Consider the following 27,318-nt stretch of genomic DNA (forward strand, 5'->3'; position numbering starts at 1 on the left):
AGCTTATGGTGATTTACCCACAATAATTTGATGCCACCATCCTCTTCCTGGCTGATGCACAGCATCTGGCTGATCTCGCACAGTGGAGGAAAGCAACTTGGTAGACGGAGAACAGCCTGTTACCTTCAGCAAGATAATGGTTGGTCAGAATGACATTACGTACAAGTTACATTTGGCTTGGTAGTTTTTGTAACAAAGTCTGTGAGGGAGACCTCAGTGTTAGCTGTTACTTCTTGAAGGTCCAAAGATCTTCTCCCACCAAGTCCAAATGATACATTTGGATGTGACTTGATTTAAGGGATTAATGCTGAGGCGTGCATTCAAAGCCTAGCACACTTCTATGCAATTGGATTGTAAAGTACTGAATAGGATGCTGGAAGGAATTTAAATTGAGGAACGAATCCTAGTTGAGCAAAGTAGAGATACACAAAGTATGTGAGAAGATAATGGTCATAATATTGCTGGAGGATTCCAGATGGATAATTAATTAGTGTGTTTGTATTAAAAAGAGATCAAATTATCCTTCATTTCCTCATGCCAACAACTTCATAGTCAACATTGATTCAACCAGAAGTCCTTCTCTCCAAATTAAAGACTCTGGATTTATATCCCACTTAAAAACCCATGTACCAAAAATCCAGGCTACCTCTCCAGTGCAGCACTGAGAGATTGGTGCACTGTTGGAGATGGTGTCTTCTTGTTGAAACATTGATTTATAGCCCTGCTTTCTCACAGATGTTAAAAATGTGCCAAAACTTTTGTCCCTCTAAAAAGTTGCTGTCACAATATTCTGTCTGATATTTGTTATTCAATTAACATGAATAAAAATAGCATAGTCATCATCACTTTGCTAATTATAGGACCTTGCTTTGGGCAAAATGGCTGCAGTATTTCCGACATAACTATAGTAACTAGTTTAAAAATACCTCGTTGGCTGTAAAGCACTTTTGAATGCCCAGAGATCATAAGCAATGCTATATAAATTCAAATCTTTATTTCTTTATTTGTTAAAAAGCAACATTTCATTTGAAAATTAAAACCATTAACAAGGACCAGTTCGACAAAGTAAAACTCACCAAATGGGTGAAGACATGCCCAGACCACATTTTTATTGGTGCTTGCAAAGCATCCTACGCTATTTGAATAATTAGTAGTGTCAACAAGTACACAAAGATGGAGGCTGTCTTGACAAAAAAAATTCGGATTAATTTAGGAGCAAAAGTCCATGGCCACTTAATTCTGAAAGACTCCATGAATTTCTTTTAATTAATGTTAAATTACTTAATGCAAATAACTGATTTGATTTCTGGAGGTCTGGTGAACAGGATGTACATATGTCACCTTTCTGTGAAATCACTTTGGTTTTCTTATCAAAGGATCATTAACTTCAGGGTCTTCCTCACATGCACTTTCAGCTCTCCAGTTATCTGGTGAAAATTCCACAAATCCTTGCCTACTTCTTCTGTGTTCATTATAATGATGTTCCAGATTATCAGATGTTGTCCTTGGCTTTTTGAGTGCAGGTCTTCTTCTGCTATCATTTCCGCTGCCTACTCCGCCACCATCATAGCCAAAAGAATTAGGCTTTTGACTTCTATCGTTCTCCCTGTGAACTTCATTCTTCCACTCCATTCCGCATGCCTCTTGATGACGAGGTGATGGTCTCAATTTGGATTGCGAAAGATTATCTAACTGCAAGGAATCAGTTTCTAAATTGCTGTCTTCTCCCACTGAAGATAAGAAAGAGAAATTTTCTCAATCATTTAAAAATTGATTTTAAAATTACGTTATTAGAATAGAGTGATTTTAGACTGAAGTATTCTTTATTTAAAAAATTGTATTTGGAGAGTGCATTTAAGAAACAGCAATGAATCATATAATAGTCTGAATTTTGCATAATAAATAATTGGCCTATCCAGTGGTTACTGTTTAAACAGATTTTTTTCAAATTGTGTATTTAAGATTGTGGACTGAAATGGGTAGAGGACTGTTATATAAACCAAGGATTGTGGAGAAGATTACTGCACTTTTAAAAAGCAAGTTACATGACACTAATCGAAAGGTGCAGGTTTTTGAACTGATACTTGTTCAAGTAATGGGAAGAGGTTACAACAGTCAAGATGGATCAGGGCATATATGCGAAGGGAGATTTGGATTGGCAAGATTAGTGTGGGGAATGGTGATCGGGTGTCAATGATCAAGGCCTTCTACGTGCCAGCAGCTAAGATCGGCTCTCAGGTAGCTGAGCTGCTTGCGGTTGTGAACATTTGGTCAGAAAGCACTGAACCACCAAAAAGGAACAAGCTGTTCTTCCTTCTACAGGAAAATAGCCAGAACAAGCCTGAGGAAATTTATTTCCAATCAGGTGCTGCGATCAGTGGCTTTTAATGAATAAGCCAGAGACTGTGAACAATTCCTCCTGCAAGCAACTGAAAGGAAGATTAAGGAAAGCAAATCCTGATAAGAAACCAGAATCACAGCAGACAGGGACCACCAAACCACCTTTGAAGGGAAAAATCCAAAATTCAATTGAGAGAAGCAAGATACAGCAGCCACTAAGGGCTCTCATGATTTTTATAAGTCACCAGTTGAGTGCGTGCATGTGTAAAGGTATGTGGCCTAACCTCATCAGTATCATGTGATAGCTGAGCACAATAGTCGGGGCTCAGATTGGTAAAAGTTTAAAATGCAGTAACTTGACAGAGTTCTGACCATGCCCTTGATGCTTGTGCACACTCAGGTACTGAGTTGATTGGTTTAACAGTATTAACTGTTTAGGTGCTATTTGACAGTCTATGTAACTGTTTTTGTATGAAAATCTCTGCATTCTATTGTTGCTTGTACATAACCTTCACAGAGACGCTTGCTCTCTTGTGTACTTGATAACTTCAGGCAATTTCCCTTTCTTTGTTTTGCATTATTATTTCCCCTGACTCACTCAAAGGAGCTTTAGTAGTTTCTGTTACTTTTTTAAAATTCAAATAAGTGTAGAAATTCTTACCATTTTTATATCATTAGCTAATTTCCTCACATACTCTTTTTTTCTGCTTTTTTACTGCCATTTTCGTTATTCTTTGCTAGTTCTTCAAATTTGCCCAATCTTCTCACATACCATTAATCTTTGCAGATTTTTACAGTATTTCTTTCAATTTAATACTGTCCTTAATTATTGAGCTACAGATGGTGCAATCTTCTCACTGGGATAAATCTTTACTGAGATTTATTCAGTGTGCCCTCAGATGTCTGCCACAGGAACTAGACTGACCTACCTTTTAAGCTAGCTTTCCATTTCACCTTATTCAGCTCAGCCTTCATAGCATCATAGTTAATTTTACTTAGTTTTCAAACACTAGTCATGCACTCACACTTGTTTTCAGAGTGAACATCAGTTCAATCGTGTTGTGATCACCTTCACTTAGAGACTTCTCTACCAGGAACTTCTTGATGAATCCTACTCATTGCACATTACCAGGTCCAGAACTAACTACTCCTCAATTGACTCTAGAATGTGCTGCTCTAAGAAATTGTCCCAGAATGCTACAAACTAATTTTCCAGGCTGTCTCTGCCAATTCAATTCTCTCAATTGTCATGTAGATTAAAGTCACCCATTATTATTATTACTACAATATATTTCTAACATGCTCAATTTGCTTTTTACTGCATCTTATAGTATAATTACTGTTAAGGGGCCTGTAAATAACTTCTACAAGTGACCTTTGCTATTTCTCATCTGTACCCAAATGATTGTATATCATGATCTTTCAAGTGAAGGTAAGATCTCAGTACTGAATCAATGCCACCCTTAATCAACCACCTCACCATCTTTTTCTAGCTCCCTGTCAAATATTGCCTTTGGTCATTGACAACTGGTCAACACTCTACAGACCAATCAGCTACTTGTTACTAATTGAATCTCCCTGGCTCCAGCTTGACTGCAGTAACTTCTCCCACAACTTGAATGAGCAACTGTGTAAACAGAACCTTGTAACAAATACACTATTAATTCAACCTTCAGCACCCAGCTTTTGGTCACCTTTCACCCATGAGGTTGTCCATCAGGTCATACATATGTATCTCAAACTGTGTTAACGAGGCATCCCTTTTGGTGCCAATGCTGCAAGAAAAAGACTCATTCATTCTCAAGACCTCAAAACTGACAGAGTCTTCATTTTGCTCAGCATCATTTCTCCCTTTCACATCTCATCTGTGAATCAAGTTTGGTATTGATTATAAAACTTTCTCATTCACTTCAAAACCTCATTTCCCGGTTTTAAATTCTTTCATGGGAATGTGAATGTCACTGCCAAGTCCAAAATTCTTATCCAACCTTAATTGCCCTTGAGAAAGTGTAAATTTATCAAAAGAATTTCTGACCTTTTAACATATTGTTTTTCTGAGGTAAGGGGCAGATGATGGAAACCAAAGTGGTACCATATCCATAAACTGCTTGTCCCTTTGCTTGACTAAAATTCTAGTTTTTTTCAGAGGCTGCCACATAGTATGGTCATCCACAGAAAAATGACCTTATCAAATTATTCATCAGTCCTGTGAGTGCATATACCTGATGGCAAATACTGCTTGTAGGTATGAATGTTTAAAAAAAAATTTTTTCCCCCCAATTGTAATTAGTTCTCCTTTAAATTCCAGTGACAACAAATTCTACTTCTCTACTATCTCTATTCTGTCACTGCAGATGCTGGTTTCTCTATTGCAAAATAAAGACACAACGCTGAAAATAGCTTATTGCAATGCAGCAAATATTACCTGTGAAAGCAACGTTTTTTTTTCTGGGCCGAGTAGTAGTCCTGGCATTTTGAGGCTGTGAAAATGGACTATTCTTTACAGCATCCGACTGTGGACAAAGAGAGGAACATGTGAACGTCCACAACCAGGCAGCCTCACAGCACAAGTTCATACTTGCCAAACAATTTGATTTTGTCAAAAAAAAAGAAACAAACTCTGGTGTTACTTTAAAAAATAATCAACATTCAGTGTATGGTTTGATTTGGTTTATTCATTGTAACGTGTATCTTGTTAGAAAATAGAGTGAAGTGTTGTATAGTGTCGCCACTCTCCAGCACCTTCTCAAAATACAGAAAAATAAACCAAAACATCGAACGTAAAGGCAGAAAAATGAAGAAATAAAGGAAGTGTCCAGCTGTACAGTCCTTGTTAAGTGTTGAGTCACAGGCCGTAGGCCTGACAGCCAGATAACAGTCCCTTTCACCAGGTGGCCCCCAGAACAAAAAGGTGCCACTCTTCCATGCCAACTCACCTCCACTGACATAACTGGCACCACCGCCATGACAAAACTGGAATAAAAACAATGCAGAAATAAAGAAAACAAAGCCAAAAGAAATGAAAAAATGTCCAGATATGAAAGTCCTATTGAAGTCTTATCTCCATGCAGGCACCCAGCTAAGCCACAGCCTGGAGTGTCAGGAGGAGAGGAGCTTGCTGCTGCCCATTCTGTAACTACTTGTGCCCCAACTGACTCATGGAACTTGCTTGGGCAGGAACTGTCACTAATGCCTCACCAAAGCAAAATACTTTAAACAAAAGGGAAAGAAAGAAATGGTAAAAGCAAAAAGAAAGAAGAGACAAAAAAGAAAGCAGATGGAAGCTAACGAGCTCAGGAGCTCAAACTCAACACTGCTTCTCAGCCGCCATCTTAATGGTATTGAGAGAAAGGAAGGAAGGTTGAAACTGGAATTTTCTCCTTTCACTCATCTCTAATTGTATCTGCTGGCAGAACAAGGGGGAACCAATTGAAACTTGAAATTTAAATTTGAAAACATCCATCCTGAAGTTTATTTGTTAAGCCAAAACCCTAAGAGTAAGGTAACGTAGCAGGGGCTCTCCCTTGTAAACGTTACAGCAAATAAAATCTCCCCTATACTGAATTTGAGGTTGAATCAGATGAATAATGTTCTTTTTTTCAAAAATGAGAGCAAGAAATGTTTTTAATCTTGCCTCCTACATACTTCCTGCTAATATCCCCTCATTTCTCCCCACATAGATTGTCATTCGCACTTGGATAAATTGCTTATGTTCACTTGAGCACTCTTTTCCTCTACCAAAAGATTATAAATGTATAGATTCCAAAACCATACATTGTGCTTACTTTGTTAAACTGCTCAATATTTAGACTACCACATGCCAAAACTAGTACTAGTATCATACAGTTTCTGAAATAATACCAATCATACCAGACAGTTCAATCTAATACATTCACGTTCTACATGCAGTGCCAGGATAATGAACAAAGCTGTGGAAAGTTTCGGGAATTACCTGTTTGGCTCTTGTTGTTTTCCGCATACTTTCCCGTAGACTCCCGTGTCGTCGTATTAGGATTTCTTTAACCTGATTCTCATTGGTGTCTCTTGGCAGACTGTGCCTGTTGTATGATGGTGTCTGTGTTTAAACAATTTTAATAGTATATGAACTCAAATATTCATCAATGCAAATACTAGAAGAAAAAGTGTTTGTCTAAAATGTTTCAAGTACAGGGAGCAGTGGATGACAGGGCAGCAGCAAGCTCAACACACTCCATCCTTTCAGCACTGCTGTAATTCTTTCATGAGCTGCATTCAGGAAATGTTGATACAAGATTACATTTTTTTTTTACAGAAAATATACTAATTTTCATGCATTGTAGGCAAAACTTATATTTTCAGCTAGAAGAACACGTTGTGAAATTCAACTTTGTGAGGCATTTCAAGCTGATACACATAAGCCATATTTAGCTATATTTTTTAAAAATTGCTCAGCATTTTTTCCACGAATTGTCTCTTTTCAAGATGTGCACTTTGAACTATAGAAAAGAAGTGCTAATCTTTCAATGATTTAATAGGGTTTAAATCTCTATCACCCACAGCATCTTGAAATTATAATACACGAGCTATTAAGTTTTAATTCCATCAAGGATTAATACCAGGAAATTACTTGGAAGCAAACACCTTTAAATGAGTCAGGATGTGGTTTTAAAATGGCTGCAGAAGCCACCATACCTACATATAAAATAAATTTCAAATGCAATACCACCACCCTGGAAAATAACTAATTGTCAGCTAAAAGTAACCATCTCCAGAAGATATTCAGCTTGGCTGCAAACTCATTAAGCTTCAAGACCAACATTAGAACATATAATTATTTTAACTTATTGACTTCAACTTTCATCCAACTCTCCCTAAAAATTGTTCAGTTTTCTTAGATGCTAGTGTTTCTCTTTCTCTCACACTCAGGATTCAGATAGATTTAACCTTTTAACACTGTTTATACTTTTAAACGAGTGAGTCACAATAACAAGCTCACTTCCTGCTAACTGAAGAGGCTTGTTTCATCATAAGTCTGTGCACGATTAAATATATAACCAAATTGGGAAAAACACATCTTTTTGAAAATTCAAACGGTGTCATTACAATCTCCGGAATGAAAGGGGAGGAATTTATTCCCCACCCCCCACATTTGACTGTAATAATGATACATGCAGCTTAATTTATCTAGTGGAATAACACAACTGAGCCACAGTTTCCACAGATAAAAGTCAGCTACATATTCCACTCGGTGGACTAACAAGTTTCAGCCAAAAATAAAAGTATTAGATCATAAGATATAGGAGGAGAATGAGGCCATTCATCCCATTGAGTCTGCTCCACGATTTGATCGTGGCTTAAGTGCTTCTCAACTCCATTCTCCCACTTTTTCTTCACAACCCTTAATTCCCTTACCAATTATTAAGAACCTATCTCTGTCTTAAGTACACTCAATAAGTTGGATTCCACAGTCCTTCTGCGCCAATGAGTTCCATATATTCATCACCTCTGGCTGGAGAAATTCCTCCTCCAAAGGGTCATGTCTCCACTCCAAGCCTGTGCACTTTGGGGCTTGTGTCTCCTACAAGTGGAAACATCTTGTTCACATCCACTCTATTCAGGCCTCTCAGTATTCTGTAATAAATTAAGCTGTGGTCCCAACACTGGCCCCTGTGAAACTCCATTCGTCACCATCTGCCATCCTGAAAAAGACCCCTTGGTCACCACTCTCTGCCTTCTGCCAGTCAGCCAATCCTCTATATGTGCCAGTATCTTGCCCCGAAAATCATGGGTTCTTGTCTTATTTAGCTTCCATGTGTGGCACCTTGTCAAAGGCCTTCTGGAAATCAAAATAGATCACATCCACTGGCTTCATTTATGTAACTTGCTTATTACCACAAAGCATTCTAAACAGATTTGTCAGGCATGACCTCCCCGATGAAGCCGTGCTGAGGCACCCGACGTACCATGCGCTTCCAAGTACTCTGCAATCTCATCCTTAATAATGTACTTTACAACATTCCAAATGACTGGCCCATAATTTCCTGCCTTCTCCTTCTTCTCTTAAAAAGGAATGTTATGTTAGCCATTTTCTACTCCTCTGGGATCCTCTCGGACTCCAGTAACTCTTGAAAGATTACCACCAATGCCTTCACTATCTCCTTCAGAACCTTTGGGTGCAGTCCATCTGGTCTGGGTGATTCATCCACTTTCAGACCTTGTAGCTTCCCCAGCATCTTCTCCTTAGTAATGGCCATGAGATTCATGTCTGGCCTCTGACTCTCTTGAAGTTCTGATATGCTATTGGTGCCTTCCATTGTGAAGACTCATATTTAGTTCCTCCATCATTTCTTTGCTCCCCATTTCTACTTCTCCAGCCTCATTTTCCAGCAGTCCAATGTCCACTCTTGCCTTTCTCTTATCCTTTATGTAACTTAAAACTCCTGCAATGTTCTTTTACATTACTAGGTAGCTTCATAATTCATTTTCTACCCCTTTTATAGTTCTTCTCCACTATTAGAGTCATAGAGATGTATAGCATGGAAACAGACCCTTCAGTCCAACCCGTCCATGCCGACCAGATATCCCAACACAATCTAGTCTCACCTGCCAGCACCCGGCCCATATCCCTCCAAACCCTTCCTATTCATATACCCATCCAAATGCCTCTTCAATGTTGCAATTGTACCAGCCTCCACCACTTCCTATGGCAGCTCATTCCATACACGTACCACCCTCTGCGTGAAAAAGTTGTCCCTTAGGTATCTTTTATATCTTTCCACTCTCACTCTAAACCTATGCCCTCTAGTTCTGGACTCCCTGACCCCAGGGAAAAGACTTTGTCCATTTATCCTATCCATGCCCCTCATAATTTTGTAAACCTCTATAAGGTCACCCCTCAGCCTCCGGCGCTCCAGGGAAAACAGCCCCAGCCTGTTCAGCCTCTCCCTGTAGCTCAGATCCTCCAACCCTGGCAACATCCTTGTAAATCTTTTCTGAACCCTTTCAAGTTTGACAACATCTTTCCGATAGGAAGGAGACGAGAACTGCACGCAATATTCCAACAGTGGCCTAACCAATGTCCTGTACAGCCGCAACATGACCGCCCAACTCCTGTACTCAATACTCTGACCAATAAATGAAAGCATACCAAACGCCTTCTTCACTATCCTATCTACCTGCGACTCCACTTTCAAGGAGCTATGAACCTGCATGCTAAGGTCTCTTTGTTCAGCAACACTCCCTAGGACCTTACCATTAAGTGTATAAGTCCTGCTAAGATTTGCTTTCCCAAAATGCAGCACCTCGCGTTTTTCTGAATTAAACTCCATCTGCCACTTCTCAGCCCATTGGCCAATCTGGTCCAGATCCTGTTGTAGTGGACCCTCTCCGCTGTCCACTACACCTCCAATTTTGGTATCATCTGCAAACTTACTAGCTGTACCCCTTATGCTCGCATCCAAATCATTTATGTAAATGACAAAAAGTAGAGGGCCCAGCACCGATCCTTGTGACACTCCACTGGTCACAGGCCTCCAGTCTGAAAAACAACCCTCCACCACTACCCTCTCTGTCTTCTACCTTTGAGCCAGTTCTGTATCCAAATGGCTAGTTCTCCCTGTATTCCATGAGATCTAACCTTGCTAGTCAGTCTCCCATGGGCTTCATAATCTTCCAGCTTCCCACTAATCTTCACCACACTGAATGCTTTTTTTTTTAGCTTTTATGTTGACCTTGACTTCCCTAGTCAGCTACGGTTGCCTTGTTACAAGCTTTTTTTCCCTTGTTTCTTATACTGCATGCATTTAAGTACAGCATCCTCAGTCTTGTGTTGACGCTGTCCTCATTGTTGTCCCCTTATCTGCTGTGCCTGAAGTTAGAGTATGGAAAGGTTCAGGGATGTATGTCCTATTACTTGCTCTGGAATCTTTAATAACCTCTGCTAAGCCCTCCTGCCTCCTGTTTTCCTAAATGTTCCATGCATCCGAATCCTGATCCCTCCCCCCACTCCTACACACTATTTAATTTAAAGTCCTATCCACAGGCCCGGTAATGCAATTCACCGGGATTCTGGTCCCAGCATGATTCAGGCAGAATCCATTCACTCGAGCAGCTCCCTGCTTCCCCTATACTGATGAAAATGTCTCATGAATTCAAACCGGTTTCTCCCGCACCAATCTTGGAGTCAAGCACTGTCCTCTTTAATCTTGTCGACCTTCTGTCTATTTGCTCATGGGGAGGGTAGTCCAGAGATCATCTTCTCGGTCTGCTTTTTAAAATGTCGCCCCCAGCCACTCATTCTCTGAGCAGAACCCTTTTCCTCTTTCTAACCTATATCGTTGGTATCTACGTGAACCTCAACAACTGGATCCTTACCCTCCCACTCCAAGTTCCTCTGCAGCCCAGATGAGATATCCTGAACCCGAGCAGGCAACACAGCCTTTGAGACACACAATTCTGTTCACCGAGAATGGTGTCTGTTCCCCCTGACTAAACTATCTCCAATTACAACTACATTTTTCTTTTTCTGCCCTCTCTTGAATGGCTCCCTGTACCAAAGTGCTATGTTCGGTTTGCTCATCCTCCCTACAACCCCAATTCTCATCCACATAGAGAGCAAGAATCTCAAACCTATTGGACAAGTTCAAGGGCTGAGGATCCTTCAGCACAACCTCCTGGATTCCTCTACTTGCCTCTTGCAGGAGTGCTCCCTGATCGAATTTGAGGTAGTTATTCTGAGAGGTGTGACAGCTTCCCGCAACACAGTGTCCAGCTAACTCTCCCCACACCCTGATGTATCATAGTTTTCAAAGCTCTGACACCAGTTCATCAACTCTGAACCAGAGTTCTTCAAGCTACCAACACTTGCCACAGATGTGGTCACGATGAACCACAATGGAGTCCAACAGCTCCCACATCATGCAGATACAGTACATCACCTGGCCCTATATCTCTATTTTAATAACTTAGTTCTTAATTTGACTTCTAAATATTTCCTACTGGTCTTTTCATTTGTAATCTGCAAATACTTTTTTTTATATAAACCTTCAATCTGCAAGTAACCTATAATAGATCCTACTGGACCAAATTCCCACATTGCCTTGAACTATATACTCCCTCAATCTCTCCTTTCTGAGTGTGAACAGCTTACTTAGGGTAGTCATTAGGATACCCATTCCTCTATTTTGTTCTTCTTCCTAATTCTATCTACCGGTCTTCTTTTCATTTCCTCTCCCCACTCCTCCCCGATATTTTAGGTTTCTCTTAAATACTTATTTTCTCCGTCCTTGATGCACCACTCATTTTATTCTAGCTCCATGGAAGAGATTGAAATCAATTGTCAGTCAGGGCCTAGCACCTCAAGCATAACCTTAAACAAGTAACATGCCAGGGTTTTCAAAATTCCAAGCATATGCAATATGGTTTGAACTGCTAGCATTTATATTTGGACGATTAAAACTTGTTTTTGTTTAAATTGCCTTAACAATCAATAATGATTGCACAGGTTGTGTGTGCAATCATGTTGTGAATTCTCATTATCTAGGTTATTAGATATTTTCTTTAGTTTTTTTTTTCTCTTGTGAACTGCATATCAAATTTGCCCTGGAAAATCTCTACTACAAAACTCAAATACTGGGCTTAATACCCAAGATCATAGTTTGGTAGAAGATTTGTAGCTCGGGTGCTCGTTGTTGTGGTTCTGTTCGCCGAGCTGGGAATTTGTCTTGCAAACGTTTCGTCCCCTGTCTAGGTGACATCCTCAGTGCTTGGGAGCCTCCTGTGAAGCGCTTCTGTGCTGTTTTCTCCGGTATTTATAGTGGCCTGTCTCTGCCGCTTCCGGTTGTCAGTTCGAGCTGTCCACTGTAGTGGCCGGTATATTGGGTCCAGGTCGATGTGTTTGTTGCTTGAATCTGTGGATGAGTGCCATTAATACCCAAGAGGTTGAAAGTAAAGAACTACAGTGCTGGAGTCTTCGAAAGGGAAGAGGCTTGAATTGCAGAAGTGAATTTCAAGGGTGTGGGCGGGGGTTTGATGAAAGAGAGGCTTTGTTTAATGAATGCAATACACTGAAATAAAACACATTCTCTGAAATAGCAAAGAATTGCTTTTACCCGACCAGAAATTAAAACGTCACTGGGACATAAATTGATAGGTTTTCTGGTATTCTTAAATTGATAGGTTTTCTGGTATCTATTGATATTATGACTGAATTGTAATATGAAGGCCAAAACTGTTTTTAGGATGCCCTGGAATAAGTTAAATTTTACTTTAGACTATTCTTAAACTAAAAGGACTGGAGCAGTAAAAACACAGGAACCATACCTTCTCCAAGTCATTTAGTCACTTAGCAGCCTTACTTGGAGATAATTTTACTTCATAGCAAGTAAAATTCTAGATTTTCTTTTCCCAGCCATCAAGAAATGCAGGAAGTCAAGAAGAAAATGTCTGGCTTCCTTCAGACATCAGTGGGGAATCAATACAATAATGTCCAGCATTGTCCAAATGTAATGAAAATTTGGTAGTTTTACTGCAAGATTGTGTTGTATTCAGTGAGAAAGATCATGGAAATAATTTAAATAATTGTTGCGTCATTAGTATTATGGAATATAGAAAGAACATAGGTTTTTGGGATGTAGCAGGGTAACATTGACTTAAATATCTAATTATGCTTCCCATAAAACAAGAACACTGACAAAATCCCCACATTTTAACAACCCTCAGCAGTTAAAAAATTAAGTTTTTGCCACAGGTCTCTGATAATATCTCAGTGGGAGAGCATGAGATTTATTGTTGGATCTGAATTTTAAAGATATTTCATTTAATGTTCAGTAAGCCATTGGAGTTTGTCCATCTTACCCTCTGTCTTATCTGATATAAATTTTTAGCCAAGATATCTTTGATTTTCTTCAGCTCATCAGGGGAGACATTGTTTATTTTTTGTGGCTTCTTATTTCTGCAAATTTAAAAATAAAGACATATCAAAACCAAACAAAAATAACTTGCATTTATACAGTGTTTTAAATGTAAAGACGTATGAAGGCCTTTACAGGGAGTTATGGAGCAAAACTTAACACCAACGTACACATGGAGCTATTAGGCTGGATGACCATTGCTTTGATGAAACATAAGCTTTTAAGAAGCATTGTGATGAAATTCAAAAACAAAACAGAGGTATCAGGTTATGGGAAAAGACAGGAAAGTGAAGTTAAGCATCAGATCAGCCATGATCTTGTTGAGCGGCAGAACTGACTCAAATGGGTCAAATGGCTTCCCTCTGCACCTGTCTTACAGCCTCAGGTACAGGGAGGGAAATCTAAAGCTCAAGATCATGGTAGCTAAAAGCACCATTGTCATTGATATGAATAAAGTCAAAAATGTTTAAGAAGCCAGAAATTGAATGAGACTGATGAGCTGTGTAGGGACCTAGGAAACTTGGTAGGCTGAAGAAGATTGGGAGAAGATGAAGTGAATTGCAAACAGATCATTAAAAAAAATGATAAAGCTTGCTTGACCAGGTACTCTGGACAAAATATGTAAATGGATCTTGGGGTGAATCAAACATAGTCAGTCATCGATGTTTCAGCAAACCCCGACTTGACAGATAGATAACAGAAATCTAATCAGAATAATCAAGTCTAGAACTAACAAAGGTTTAGATGTGGGTTTCAGAGATGTAGACAAGGAGTGCAAGTGAAAATAAACGGAATGTGAATGTAATGAAAAATAAAAGTTCTGAAATTGAGGATTTTAATACTTCCACCCTAAGACTCAAAACTCCTAACATTCGAACTTAGAACTAACTGATCAACCCTGTACCTTTTCATTAGATATCTGTTTTAAAACATGTAGTGCTTTTAATGTGCATTCTCCAGTGCCACTGCTATTCATTCACTGAATTTGCACACAGCTTGAGCCATGACCACATCAAATCCAAAATGTTCAAGACAATGTCTATTTCTAATTCCCCTGTTCCTGTTTAGGAAGTTTTGATGCAACTTATTAACCAACATGAAAGCAACATTTTACTTACAGCAGGGAAGCAGATGACGACACTTTACTGAGTTGTCCAGATTCAGCCAACTCAATCGCCTGTTTCAATTCCAGCTTCTTATAAAGAGCAACAATACCAGACTTTGGCTCTTTATCCCTGATCAAAAGCTTTGACAAATAGTTACGATTGAACTTCTTGGCCCTGAAAATAAAGCCAGAGATTTTTTTTAGTGCAGAAGTTGAAGAATAACGAACTGCAATATATCCTAGAAGGAATCAGTTGGACATATTTGTATAATAGATCTACATCAAAAAAAATCTCCCCTTATTGTCTTCTATGTTACCACAGACTGCCCTTTTCACCAAACTACATATCTTTCAGAGTGAATTTGTAAAAAAAAAAGCACAAAACAGGGCAGTGGAGCTTTCAGAGTAGAATGTTTCTGCACAAAATATTCTAAAGACTACACAGCTTTTTTCACACAATCAATCAATTTAAGAGTGGTATCATTGGCTTCTCCTGCACGTTTAAGAACATAGGTATTGTGATAAAGGGTTATAACATATTCTCATCATTTGGGGATTTGTTACTTAAAGCAAAAGTAGGTAGAATTTTGGGTTTAGTTTTATAAAAGGTGACTTTTGTTTAAAAAAATAGAAAATAATTTTTGAACAATGAGTTCAATCATCATTTCAAAGAAAGAACGCGAACTAAGCAGAATGATTTGATCAGCATGTGGGAAACTAATTGTTGAATGTTTACTAGGTTGTGTTTTAATCATCTACAAACAGTTGGTCAGGGGCCACTAACAGGATAAATGCAGAGGTACAGAAGTCATACCAGTAGAAGGACTATTTGTTAGTTCCTAGACCTCCCCAGGCTGAGAGGAGGAAAGAAACCTTCCAACCAGAATGGAAAAGAAGTCTTAAACTGTTTCCGTAGTCTAAGGAAAAGAGTCAGTGAGTTAATCTGTCTTTGTCTCTCTTTGGGAGAGGCAGGAAGAAGCATAGAGTAAAAGTTAGTTAAGCAAGAAATTAAAGAGTAAAGTTAGCAGTAATATTTCATTCATTTCTTTATATAAAGATGTCACATCCTGTTAAATCCAATGGAAATCCAATCTGCCAAGAGACTCTGTTTTATGATTGCAGTTGACACTAACACTGGACAAATCAATTTCCACAGTGAAAGCTGGCTTGGTAGCAATTAAGTTTTATTTTTACAGTTTGGTTGCCATTATGGTCAGACACTGTACACATTTACCGGAGGCTGCCAATGTCCTTTTAACTTAAGAACACAAGTCTATTATACAAAAGAAAAAAGCCCAAAGAATACATATACATAAAATAAAATGATAATTGAGGAAGTTTGTGGCACAAGCAGCATAAAGAAAACTTTAATCCTATCCCCAACAATGCTGGCAAACCCTTCCATCACTTTACTCATGATCAAAAGTAGACAGGGTCAGATTTGTCTTGTTTTTTGTGTGTATAGAACATAGCGGGACAATTTTCTACATTGTAAGGTAGTTGCCTGTGTTGAAGCTGTACTGGAAAAGCTTAGCTAAGGGTGTGGCAAGTTCTGGAGCACAAGTCTTCAGTACTATTGCCTCAGAATGTTGTCAGAGTCCATAACCTTTGCAATACCCAATGCCTCCAATCATTTCTTGATATCATGTGAAATGCCTCAAAGTGGCTGAAGATTGGTAGCTGTGATGTTGGGGCATCTGGAAGAGTCAGAGATGGATCATTCACTCGGCACTTCTGTCTGAAGATTTGGAGATGGTGGTGTTGGACTGGGGTGTACAAAATTAAAAATCACACAACACCAGGTTATAGTCCAACAGGTTTAATTGGAAGCACTAGCTTTCGGAGCGTCGCTCCTTCGTCAGGTGGTTGAGCAGCACTCTGAAAGCTAGTGCTTCCATATAAACCTGTTGGACTATAACCTGGTGTTGTGAGATTTTTAACTCTGTCTGAAGATTGTTGCAAATGCTTCAGTTTTATCTTTTGCACTGATGCACTGGACTATCCTATCTTCGAGGATGGGTATATTTGTAGCACCTCTTCCTCTGGTGAGTTGTTCAATTGTCCAGCACCATTCATGGCTGGGTGTGGCAGGACTTCAGACCTTTTATCTGAACCATTGGTTGTGAAATCACTGAGCTCTGTCACTTGCAGCTTTTGTTTAGCACACAAATCTATTTTGTAGCTTCACCAGGTTGACACCATTTTTAGATCTGGTCTGGCATTCTTCATTGAACCAGTGTTGATTCCCTGACTTAATGATAATGGTTGAATGGAAGATATGCCAAGCCATGATATTGAAGATTGCGTTGGAGTATGATTCTGCTGCTGTCGATGGCCCACAGAACCTCATGGATGCCCAGTCCTGAGATGCTGGATCTGTTCAAAGCCTGTACCATTCAGTAAGGTGATAATACCACACATGATGCAAGGTATTCTCAATGTGAAGGCAGGACCTTTTCTCCACTTTCTGATACTGGTATGAACAGATACATCTGCAGCAGCATCGGTAAGGATGAGGTCAAGTAGATAAATCCCTCTTGTTGTTTACTTCACCACCTACCGTAGGCCCAGTCTAGCAACTGTGTGCTTTAAGACATGACCAGTTTCATCGATACTGCTGCTGCAAAGCCACTGTTGGTGGTGGACATTGAAACCCACTGCCAAAGTACATTCTGCACCCTTACCATCCTCAGTGCTTCCTCCAAAATGTGTTCAACATGGAGGGAGTACTGATTCATCGGTCGAGAGAGTATGTGCAATGATTCTTTGCTCATATTTAACTTGATTTCATGATGTCCACAGTCAATTTTGACAACTCCCAGGGCAACTCCCTCCTGACACTATAACACAGTGCCAGCACCTCTGTTGGGACTGATCTGCCAGTGGGACAGGACATACCCAAGGATGGAGATGGTGGTGTCTGGGACATAGTCATACTCATGGAATCATACCTTCCAAACAATGTCAGCCTGTTGCTTGACTAGTCTTTGTTGCTTGACAGCTTTGGTGCTAGCCCCCAGATGTTAGTGAGGAGGACCTAATAGAGTCAACAGAGATTTTGTTGCCGTTGTTGTTTCCAGTGCCTAGGTCGATGCCAAGAGATCCATCCAGTTGAATGTCTTTGTTGCAATTGCATAGTGGTGGGTACAACTGAATGGCAAGCCTGGCTATTTTAGAGGGCAGTTGGAAGTCAACCACACTGTTGTGTGTCTGGAATCACATGAAGGCTAGACCGGGGAAGGACAGCAGATTTTCCCCAAAACATGACAGTGGTTACATGGTCATCATTAGGCTTTTAATTCCAAGCTTTTCTCCGCCATGGTGCGATTCAATCCCAGTTCTCCAGAACATTACCCGAGTCTCAGGATTAATAGTCTAGCAACAACGTAATTAGACCATAGCCTCCCAATAATTATACCACACAATACCACTGCACTATCACCTTAGGAAGCTAAAGAGACTTTTGTCAAATTTGCAAGAGAAAAAGAAATGTCATTAGGTCAGTGGTTTTAATAATTAAAGTTAGAGAATTCTTTTTGTAATGAGAGTGGAATCATGCTTATTGAAGAATTCTGAAATAGTAATCCAGTGACCCCTTAAGATATATGTAGGCAAAAGTCAAGTATCAAAGGTCAAAGACGCAACATTCTGGGAGCTATCCAGGATATCTCACACAAACAGTTACACTTGGGGAAATGGTCAGATGAGAATCCACAATGAAATTGGAGGAAAAGCAAATTTGGGGGAAAATGCTATTAGTTTTAAGAAAACAAACAGGAGGATGCAAAAACAATACCAAGAAAGGGTGCAGCCTATAAGAGATGGAAATAAAATAACATGCTTTTATGTAATAATACTGAATATGACTGCTGAAACTTAAAAGGGAATCGTACTGAATAGTTCCTTGAAAGTGGAATCTCAGCTAAATAGGAGAGTGAAGGCAACGTTTGGTATGCTTTCCTTTACTGGTCAGAATATTGAGTATAGAAGTTGGGAGGTCTTGTTGCGGCTGTGCAGGACATTGGTTAAGCCACTTTTGGAATACTGCGTGCAATTCTGGTCTCCCTCCTATAGGAAAGATGTTGTAAAACTTGACAGGATTCAGAAAAGATTTACAAGGATGTTGCCAGGGTTGTAGGGTTTGAACTATAAGGAGAAACTGAATAGGCTGAAGCGGTTTTCCCTGGAGCATCGGAGGCTGAGGGGTGATTTATTGAGGTTTATAAAATCATGAGGGGCACAGATAGGGTAAATAGACAAGGTTTTTTTTCCCCTGGTTTGCGGGAGTGCAGAACTAGAGGGCATAGGATTAGGGTGAGAGGGGAAAAATTTAAAAGGACCAGAGGGGCAACTTTTTCATGCAAAGGATGGTGCATATATGGAATGAGCTGCCAGAGGAAGTGTAGAGGCTGGTACAATTACAACATTTAAAAGGCATCTGGATGGGTATATGAATAGGAAGGGTTCAAAGGGATATGGGCCAAGTGCTGGCAAATGGGACTAGATTAATTTAGGATATTTGGTCTGTATGGATGAGTTGGATCGAAGAGTCTGTTTCCATGCTGTACATTTCTAGTGGAAATGCCGAAGGAATCCTCAGAAAAGGATGCAACAAGGAAATGGGTGTTAAAAATATAGCAGTGCAATTGGTGTGTTCCCTCTGAACCACCTAGAAAGGGAGAGATAACTCAGGTCAGTCAAGTAAATCTTTGCTTAATTATCGATGAAAACAATCAGACCTTTGGAGGCTGTAATATATTTTTCACATGAAGAGTTAATGCCTTATTCATCTACTCAAAATAGTGAAACAACAAAGATATTGCGAGATACAAGAGCAAGTCAAGCACTGATCATAGAAATCATAGAATCCCTACAGTGTGGAAGCAGACCAGTCGGTCCATTGAGTCCACACTGACCCTTTGAAGAGCAACCCTCTCAGACCCACCCCCTAACCTATTCCTGTAACACTGCATTTTCCATGACTAATCCACCCAGCCAGCACATCTTTGATGTTGGTTGATGATACTGTGTTTATCATTTCCTTCACTCGAAGATTAATGAAGGAAAAACACGTCAAATGCGGGTTTACAGAGAAATGAAAATGGCAGGTACTGGACATCTGAAAATACAAACAGTACTCAAGAATCCAAACAGTGAGGCAGGATTTATGAAGAGAGAAACAGAGCTAACATTTGATTCAAATATGACTCTTCCTCAAAATGGAAAAGGGACAGATGGAAAATTGCTGGGACTTATACTGGAGAACCAAAAATTGTTAGGGAGAGGCATGGTGAAAGACAGCGAAAGTGGAACAGACTGGAAGCAGGTTAGAGGGTGAGGGTGATTAGAGATCTCCCATTCTCACTGCCTCGTTTATTCCAATAGTCCTACTTTCCAGAGTGGTGGCTCCAATGTGACATTTCTTCCTGATGAGAGTCCCACACCCAATAATTGTACTGGACAAGGTCCTCAACTTTGACCCCCACAGTTCCCTCACTCCTTCCTGAGGGATGCAATAAAATTCTCATTGTCTTCACTTTCTGCCCCACCAGATTCTGTATTCAAAGGATTATTCTCCACCAATTTCAGGAGTATACCACCACCAAGTACATCTTTCCTCCTTCTCCTCTCGACATTTTGAAACGTAGAAACCAAGACCATGAGTAGGCCATTCATCCCTTCAAACCTATTCCATCATTTAATATGACCCTCTACCTCAATGCCATACACCCACTTTTTCCCATATGCCCCAATCCTCTTCATTTAAAATTTTTTTTAGGTGTTTCTCTCTTTCTTGAATGTATTCAATGACTTAGCCTCCACACAGTCTTCTCTGAGAGTTCCACAGGTTTAGTACCCTTTTGAGTGAAGGAAGTTTTCTTCATCTCAGTCCTAAATGGTCTACCCCATGTCTTGAAAGCATGGCCCCTGGTTATAGACTCCCCACACAGTGAAAGCATCCTAACTCCATATAATCTGTCCAGTCCTTAGAAGTTTATACGTTTCAATTAGGTCCCCCATCCTTCTAAACTCTAACAATACAGGCCCAGTTGAACCAATCTTTCCTCATATGACAGTCCTGCTATCCCTTGTATCAGGTTGATGAACCTCTGCTGCACTCATTCCCTTCATGACAGAGATCATTCCTTCCATGACACAGCTTGGTCCACTCATCTATCACTCGTACACATCACCCCTCCCAAGGCATCTTGTGCAATCACTAGAAGTATAACATGCCCTTTCATCTCCTCTCTCTTCATTTTCCAACGTCCCAAACACATCTTTCAGATGAGACAGTGATTTACTTGTACTAGTCTGTTGTATTTGTTGCTCACAATGCAGTATCCTTTACGTTTAGGGAGACTAAACGCACACTCAATAACCACCTTGTGGAACACTTGCCCCCCAGTCCACAAGCATGACCATTTTAATACATCAACATGCTCACATTTCCAACACAGTGTTCCAGTGAAGCCCATTGTGGGCTATAAGCAAAGCTGACCCATGCTCTACTACTAACACAGTCTTCTGCCATTACTATTCCCTCTTGTCCTATGACATCTATTATTTCTAATTTCCCTCACTCTCCAACCTCCAATTCTGTTCCACTTGCTGCTCCCCACATTTCTCTGCAGTACCAAATGTATCACTTTGAAATTGAAGAGAGAGGTTGCAAAGAGTCATATTGAGCTTGAAATGTTAACACTTTCTCTCTCTTTCTCTACCAACCTGCTGAGTTTCTCTAGTACTTTGTCTTTATAGTAAAAAAATGGTCATCATATAGATTTTTTAAAAATTCATTTCTGGGATGTGGGCATCACTGGCTGGCCAGCATTTATTGCCTGTCCCTAGTTGACCTTGAGAAGGTGGTGGTGAGCTGTCTTCTTGAACTGCTGCAGTCCATCTACTGTGGGTTGACCCATAATGCCAGAATTTTGACCCAGCGAGAGTGAACTAATAGCAATATATTTCTAAGTCAGGATGGTGAGAGGCTTAGAGGAGAACTTGAAGGTCGTGGTGTTCCCATATATCTGCTGCCCTTGTTCTTCAAGATGGAAGCAGTCAGGAACTTAGAAAGTGCTCTTGAAGGATCTAATGGTGGATTACTGTAGTGCATCTTGTAGATTGTACACACTGCTGCAAAAGACTGTTAGTGGTGGAGGGAGCGGATACTAGTAGATGTAGTGCCAATCAAGTGGTTCCAGATGGTATCAAGCTTCTTCAGTATTGTTGGAACTGAACCCTTCCCGGCAAGTGGGGAGTATTCCATCACATTCCTGACTTGTGTCTTGTGGATGGTGGATAAGCTTTAGAGAGTCAGGAGGTGAGTTACTCACTGTAGTATTCCTAGCCTCTGACATGTTGTTGTGGCCAGTGTGTTTGTGTGATGAGTCCAGTAGAGTTCCTGGTCAATGGTAACCTCAGGATGTTGATAGTGGAGGATTATTATGTCAAGGGATGGTGGTTAGATTATCCCTTATTAGAGGTGATTACCACCTGGCATTTGTGGTGTTTATGTTATTTGCCACTTGTCAGTCCAAGTCTGGATATTGTCCAGATCTTGTTGCAATTGAACATGGACTGCTTCAGTATCTGAGAAGTCACAAATGGTGCTGAACATTATGCAATCATCAGCAAACATCCCCACTCCTGACCAGATGATACAAGGAAGCAGCTGAAGATGGTTGGGGCTAGGACATTACCTTGAGAAACTCCTGCAGAGATGTCCTGGGGCTGAGATGACTGACAACTAATAACCCCGACCAACTTCCAATGTGCCAGGTATGACTCCAATAATTGGACAGTTTGTCCTTGATACCTACTGAGTCCAGTTTTGCCAGGGCTCTTTGATGTGGCCTTGATGTCAAGGACTATCACTCTCATCCCACCTCTGGAATTCACCTCTTTTGTCCATTTTTGAACCAAGGCTGTAATGAGGTCAGAAGCTAAGTGGCCCTGGCCACTGGGTATCACTGAGCAGGTGCCTGCTTGATAGCACTATTAATGACAACTTCCATCACTTTACTGGTGACTGAGATTAGGCTGATAGGTTGGAAATTTTCTGGTTGGATTTATCCTGCTTTTTATGTACAGAACATACCTGGGCAATTTTACACATTGTCGAGTAGATGCCAGTGCTATAACTGTACAGCTTGGAACAGCTTGGCTAGGGGAGTGGCACATTCTGGAACATAAGTCTTCAGTACTATTGCCAGAGTGTTGTTAGGGCCATAGCCTTTGCAGTGTTGAGTGTCTCCAACCATTTCTTTATTTCACGTGAAGTGAATCGAATTGGTTGAAGACTAGTATCTGTAATGCTGGGGATCACTGAGGAGGCGGAGATAGATCATTCACACAAGTATTGCTTCAGAATACCCTACTCTTTAGGGGTGTTTACTTTCTGAAAGATTATCATTTTTAGTGTGGCCTTCTTAACATAACACAAACTGCTTAGGAACCAATGACATTAGCAATCATGTTGTCATTTTCTGTTTTGGGCTCTTGTTCACTTATATCATGTGGTGCCTGTTTTAAACAGCTAACAAAGCCTACAAAACCCATAGAGGGAAAGGCTACTTTTGTCCTTCCTATTACGGAAATTCTCTGAAGAGCCTTGAAGACATAATCAATTATGTAATTATTTTAAATGAGACATTGTAATACTATACTGCCAGATGCAGTGTGCAAGAAGTTTAACATGATTCTAATTTGAAAGATTCCCTGTCTGTAGTTAAAAAAAAAGGTAGATCTGATATTCACTTTGGAAACATTCATTTCATTTTTCTTTTCTTTGGCAATTCAAACATTCATAAACCTGTTTCAAAGCTGGCTACAATAATCAATATTACAAGTTATACTGGTTTATGGAATCTTCAATTTTGACTTCAGAAAACTCCCTCATTAAGACACCAATAGTCATCCCTTGTCACTGGAAGGAATATCACCTGCAAACTCACCTTTGAATCACATCATTCTGATTCACAATTATATTTCTTTTCTTTCTCTGTCACTGGGTCAAAACTGGAACTCCCTTTCTAACAATACAGAGGGCATTGCTGCACCAGATGGACTACAGCAGGTCAATCCAATGACTCATCACCATCTTCTAGAGCACAATTAGGGATGGACATCAGACACTGGTTTGCCAGCAATGCCCACATCCCATGAAAAGAGCAACAATGCAAACCCTTTTAATACCCAGTGCTGAAATGGTCAGTTCTAAAACTAGATGATAAATTCATTAATAACTCCTTGAGGGATTCAGTTTTAATATTCAGGTTCTGTAGACCATCAAAAGAATTGAAAAGCAAATCTGTGAAAACGGTGAATTTAACTTTTGAGATTCAGTTATTCAACTTAAGTGATTACCTCAAATGAGAAGTAAAATAATCTTTCTATTTGATGACCTGATGTATCAAATTGATGTATCAAACTTGAAAACCAGTTGAAAATGTTCACTTTTCATCCAGCCATAAAATCCCTTTAAGGCTCTAAGGTAAGGTACAGAACAAAGTTCACTGAAGAACCCATATCATTTATCTAACTCCAACATTAATTATTAACTTCTGGCCAACAACAATGTGGCATAGTACCCTGTGTTCATAAGAACAGAGGTACCAAAGCACCTGCACTTAGTTGGGTTTTTGCTAACAAAACAAAAATAGCATTTCAAGAATAAATGTTTTTTTCTTTAAAACAAAAACAAATGAGATGGCTCCTTCCTCACAATCACAGTTAGTCTGAGTTTAGAGGGAAAGTTATTCCTGCACTGGTGATTAACTGAACTCTAATTTGACAACCATGACATTAAATGTCTGAGCGAAGAAACATGGCTTGCTCAAGCAATCACATTCTCTAATTATTGAAGACAGTGAAAAGAAAGGTGCTGGACCACTTTGTACATGGGAAAACTCCAAGTGTATTTATGTTTTTAAAAAAACTATGCAAAATATTAATTCCACATTTTTTGATAATTAGGGAATCTTTTTGTGCAGTTTGCACAAACTTAGATGTCTGTTGGAAAGTGGCTGTAACTGAACAGAGCTGGCATTGAATCACAAGTTACAAGGCAGAGATAGCATCAATCATTATAAGTTTAACTTTCCTGTACATACAAAGGGTTATGCATATCAGAGTTTGTGTGGTCTACCTGACTATTGGGTGGAGGAAAATATACACCATGGGTCAAATCGGTTGACTTGACATCCAAGGGATTGGAAGATGGGATAAGGTACATCGTGACTCATGGACATCACCAGAGGCACAAACATATTGTGTTTATAATTTGCAGTTGGATTTGGTAACACACACTGGCCAACAATTAATCAACGTCAGTCTTACAAAAACTTACCATTTATTTTGTTACCAAACTAACTGATTAGGCTTCCAGGATGCCCAATGAGTAACTAATCAGAGACATTTAAATTTATTACTAAAACTTAGATGCAAAACAAATTCATACTTGTCTCTCCAGTAGTAGTGACTCCACTGTCCACAGATATCCTCAACCCCAGCCAACAGATGGTCAAAAAACTAGACACAAAAAAGACATTTTAGATGTATTTTCTGCTTTTAGATTTTCCACCAAGAATTTCAAGGTCAAAAATAATCAGTTTTCTATGCTGAGATGACCAGGTCTGAGATCATGAAACTTCTGAAAGATGAGATGTTCCACTTAGCATGTAATCAATGGCAGCAATATTGGTCTTAAACAGGTTTTCATTTCTCAATGAAATACTTTCTTTAGATTTCACCAAATTTCAGACTTCAATATATTATTTCAGGAGTCCGTGGAGAATAGAATGGATTTTGAGAAAGCTGGAAAATGTTATCAGGTTTCAAGACAGTGAAAGAAATGAGGATGTCAGCAGCAGATGGTGTGGGAAATATTAGGATCATGTAATAGAAACAAGGTCATAAGAGATGATATAGAAACAGAAGTAGGCTATTCAGCCCATTGAGCTTGTTCCACCACTCAATGACATCATCGCTAATCTGATAATCCTCAAATTTATTTTCCTGCCTTTGCCCCATAATTCACGATTTCCTTACTGATTAATAAATCTATTTCAGCCTTGAATATACTTAAAGACTCAGCCTTGGCAGCCCTCTGCAGAGATGAATTCCAGAGATTCTCCACCTTCTTCATCATCTTTGTTTTAAATGCGCGAGCTCTTACTCAGAGATTATGCCTCTGGTCCTAGACTCTACCACAAGGGAAACAACTTTTCTGCATTTACCCTTCAAGTCCCCAAAGAATCTTATATTTTTTAATAAGGTAATGGTATTCTTCTAAACTCCGGTGTGCACACGCATAATCTATTCAACCTCTTCATAAGACAGTCTCTTCATTTCCAGGATCAACCTAATGAACCTTCTTGGGACTGCCTCAGTTGGTGGAATATCATTCGTAGATAAGGAGACAAACCTGTTCACATATTCCAGCTGTGGTCTAACCAGTGCTTTATATAATTTTAGTAAGATTTCCCTATCCTTATATTCAATTTCCTTTCAAATAAAGGCCAATATTCTATTTGCCTTTTCAATTCCCTGCTGATTGGATGATAGTTTTTGGAATTCATGGATGACAAAGAGATCTTGGTGTACATGTTCTTAGTTCCTTGAAAGTAGAGCGCAGGTAGATAGGGTAGTGAAGAAGGTGTGTGTATACTTTCCTTTATTGGTCAGAGTATTGAGTATAGGAGTTGGGAGCTCATATTGCATTGGTTAGGTCACTTTTGGAATATTATATTCAGTTCTGGTCTCCCTGCTATAGGAAGGAATGTTGTGAAACTTCAAAGGGTTCAGAAAAGATTGACAAGGATGTTGCCAGGGTTGGGGAGAGGCTGAATAGGTTGGGGCCATTTTCTTTAGAGTGTTGGAGGCTGAGGGGTGACTTTATAGAAGTTTATAAAAATCATGAGGGGTATGGATAGGATGAGTCTTTTCTCCAGGGTGGGGGAGTCCAAATCTGGACGGTATAGATTTAAAGTTAGAGGGGAAACATTTAAAAAGGGATCAAAGGGACGACTTGTCCACAGAGTGGTGCTGTAGGCTGGTACAATTACAATATTTAAAAGGTGTCTGAGTGGGTACATGTACAGGAAGGGTTTAGAGGGATATGGGCGAAATGCTGGCAATGGGACTAGATTAAACTTAGGATATCTCGTCGGCATGGACAAGTTGGACCGAAGCATATTTTCATGCTGTACAGCTCTGTGACTCTACAACTCCCTAAGCCCCTCAAAGTGCAGAAAGCTACAGCAAGTTCTCCATTTAGAAACATATTTTGCTCCTCCATTCTTCCTGCCAAAGTGTACAACTTCATATTTCCCCAAATTACATTCCATCTACTAAGTTTTTGCCCACTCTCTTAAATCGGTCTGTATTTCCACTGCAGTGTTTTGTGGCCTTACCACTTACCTTCCCATCTGCTTTTGTGTCATCACCAAACTCGGTGATTGCAGATTTACTTTCCTCATCCAAGTCATTAATATATTGCAAGTAATGGTGGCCCCAAGGCTGATCCCTGTAGCCCACAACTAGTTGCAGGTTGCCATCCTAAAATGCGTCCCTTATCCCAATTCTCAATCCTCTATGTATGTTAAAATACTACTTCCAAAACCAGGGACTCTTATCTTAGTCAGTAGCTTAATGTGCAGACCTTATCACCCACCTGTGAAAATCCAGATATGTTAGATCCACTGCTTCTTAATAATCCATCATTACTTGTAACCGCCTCAAGGAATTCTACTAATTTTGTCAGACAAATGAGGCCATGCTGGCTATTCTTGAACATGTAGATATTTTTAAATGTTCTGATATTACATTATTTTCTAATATTTTCCCATTAACAGACATTAAGCTACTTGGCCCATAGATACCTGTTTTTGTGTTGTTCCCTTTTCAAATAAAAGGTGTTACATTGGCAGTTTTCAAGTCCTCTGGGACTTGTCCAGAATCGAAGGAACTTTGGAAGATTAT

At 39.7% G+C, this 27,318-nt stretch overlaps 1 protein-coding gene across 1 annotated transcript in view; it reads right to left on the minus strand.

Annotated features, from left to right (window-relative positions):
- Positions 1-972: 972 nt before the first annotated feature.
- The window catches only part of slc9a2 (solute carrier family 9 member 2), a 91,607-nt gene continuing 65,261 nt past the window's right edge, over positions 973-27,318 (minus strand). The window contains exons 7-12 of the mRNA XM_072577598.1: positions 24,797-24,867; positions 14,348-14,509; positions 13,174-13,270; positions 6,293-6,415; positions 4,766-4,853; positions 973-1,730 (exon numbers count right to left, since the gene is read on the minus strand). Of these exons, the coding sequence (XP_072433699.1) occupies positions 1,354-1,730; positions 4,766-4,853; positions 6,293-6,415; positions 13,174-13,270; positions 14,348-14,509; positions 24,797-24,867 (918 nt within the window). The 3' untranslated portion in view covers positions 973-1,353. The remainder of the gene's footprint in view (positions 1,731-4,765; positions 4,854-6,292; positions 6,416-13,173; positions 13,271-14,347; positions 14,510-24,796; positions 24,868-27,318) is intronic.

Source organism: Chiloscyllium punctatum, chromosome 9, assembly GCF_047496795.1.
Source record: "Chiloscyllium punctatum isolate Juve2018m chromosome 9, sChiPun1.3, whole genome shotgun sequence".
Lineage (NCBI taxonomy): Eukaryota > Metazoa > Chordata > Chondrichthyes > Orectolobiformes > Hemiscylliidae > Chiloscyllium > Chiloscyllium punctatum.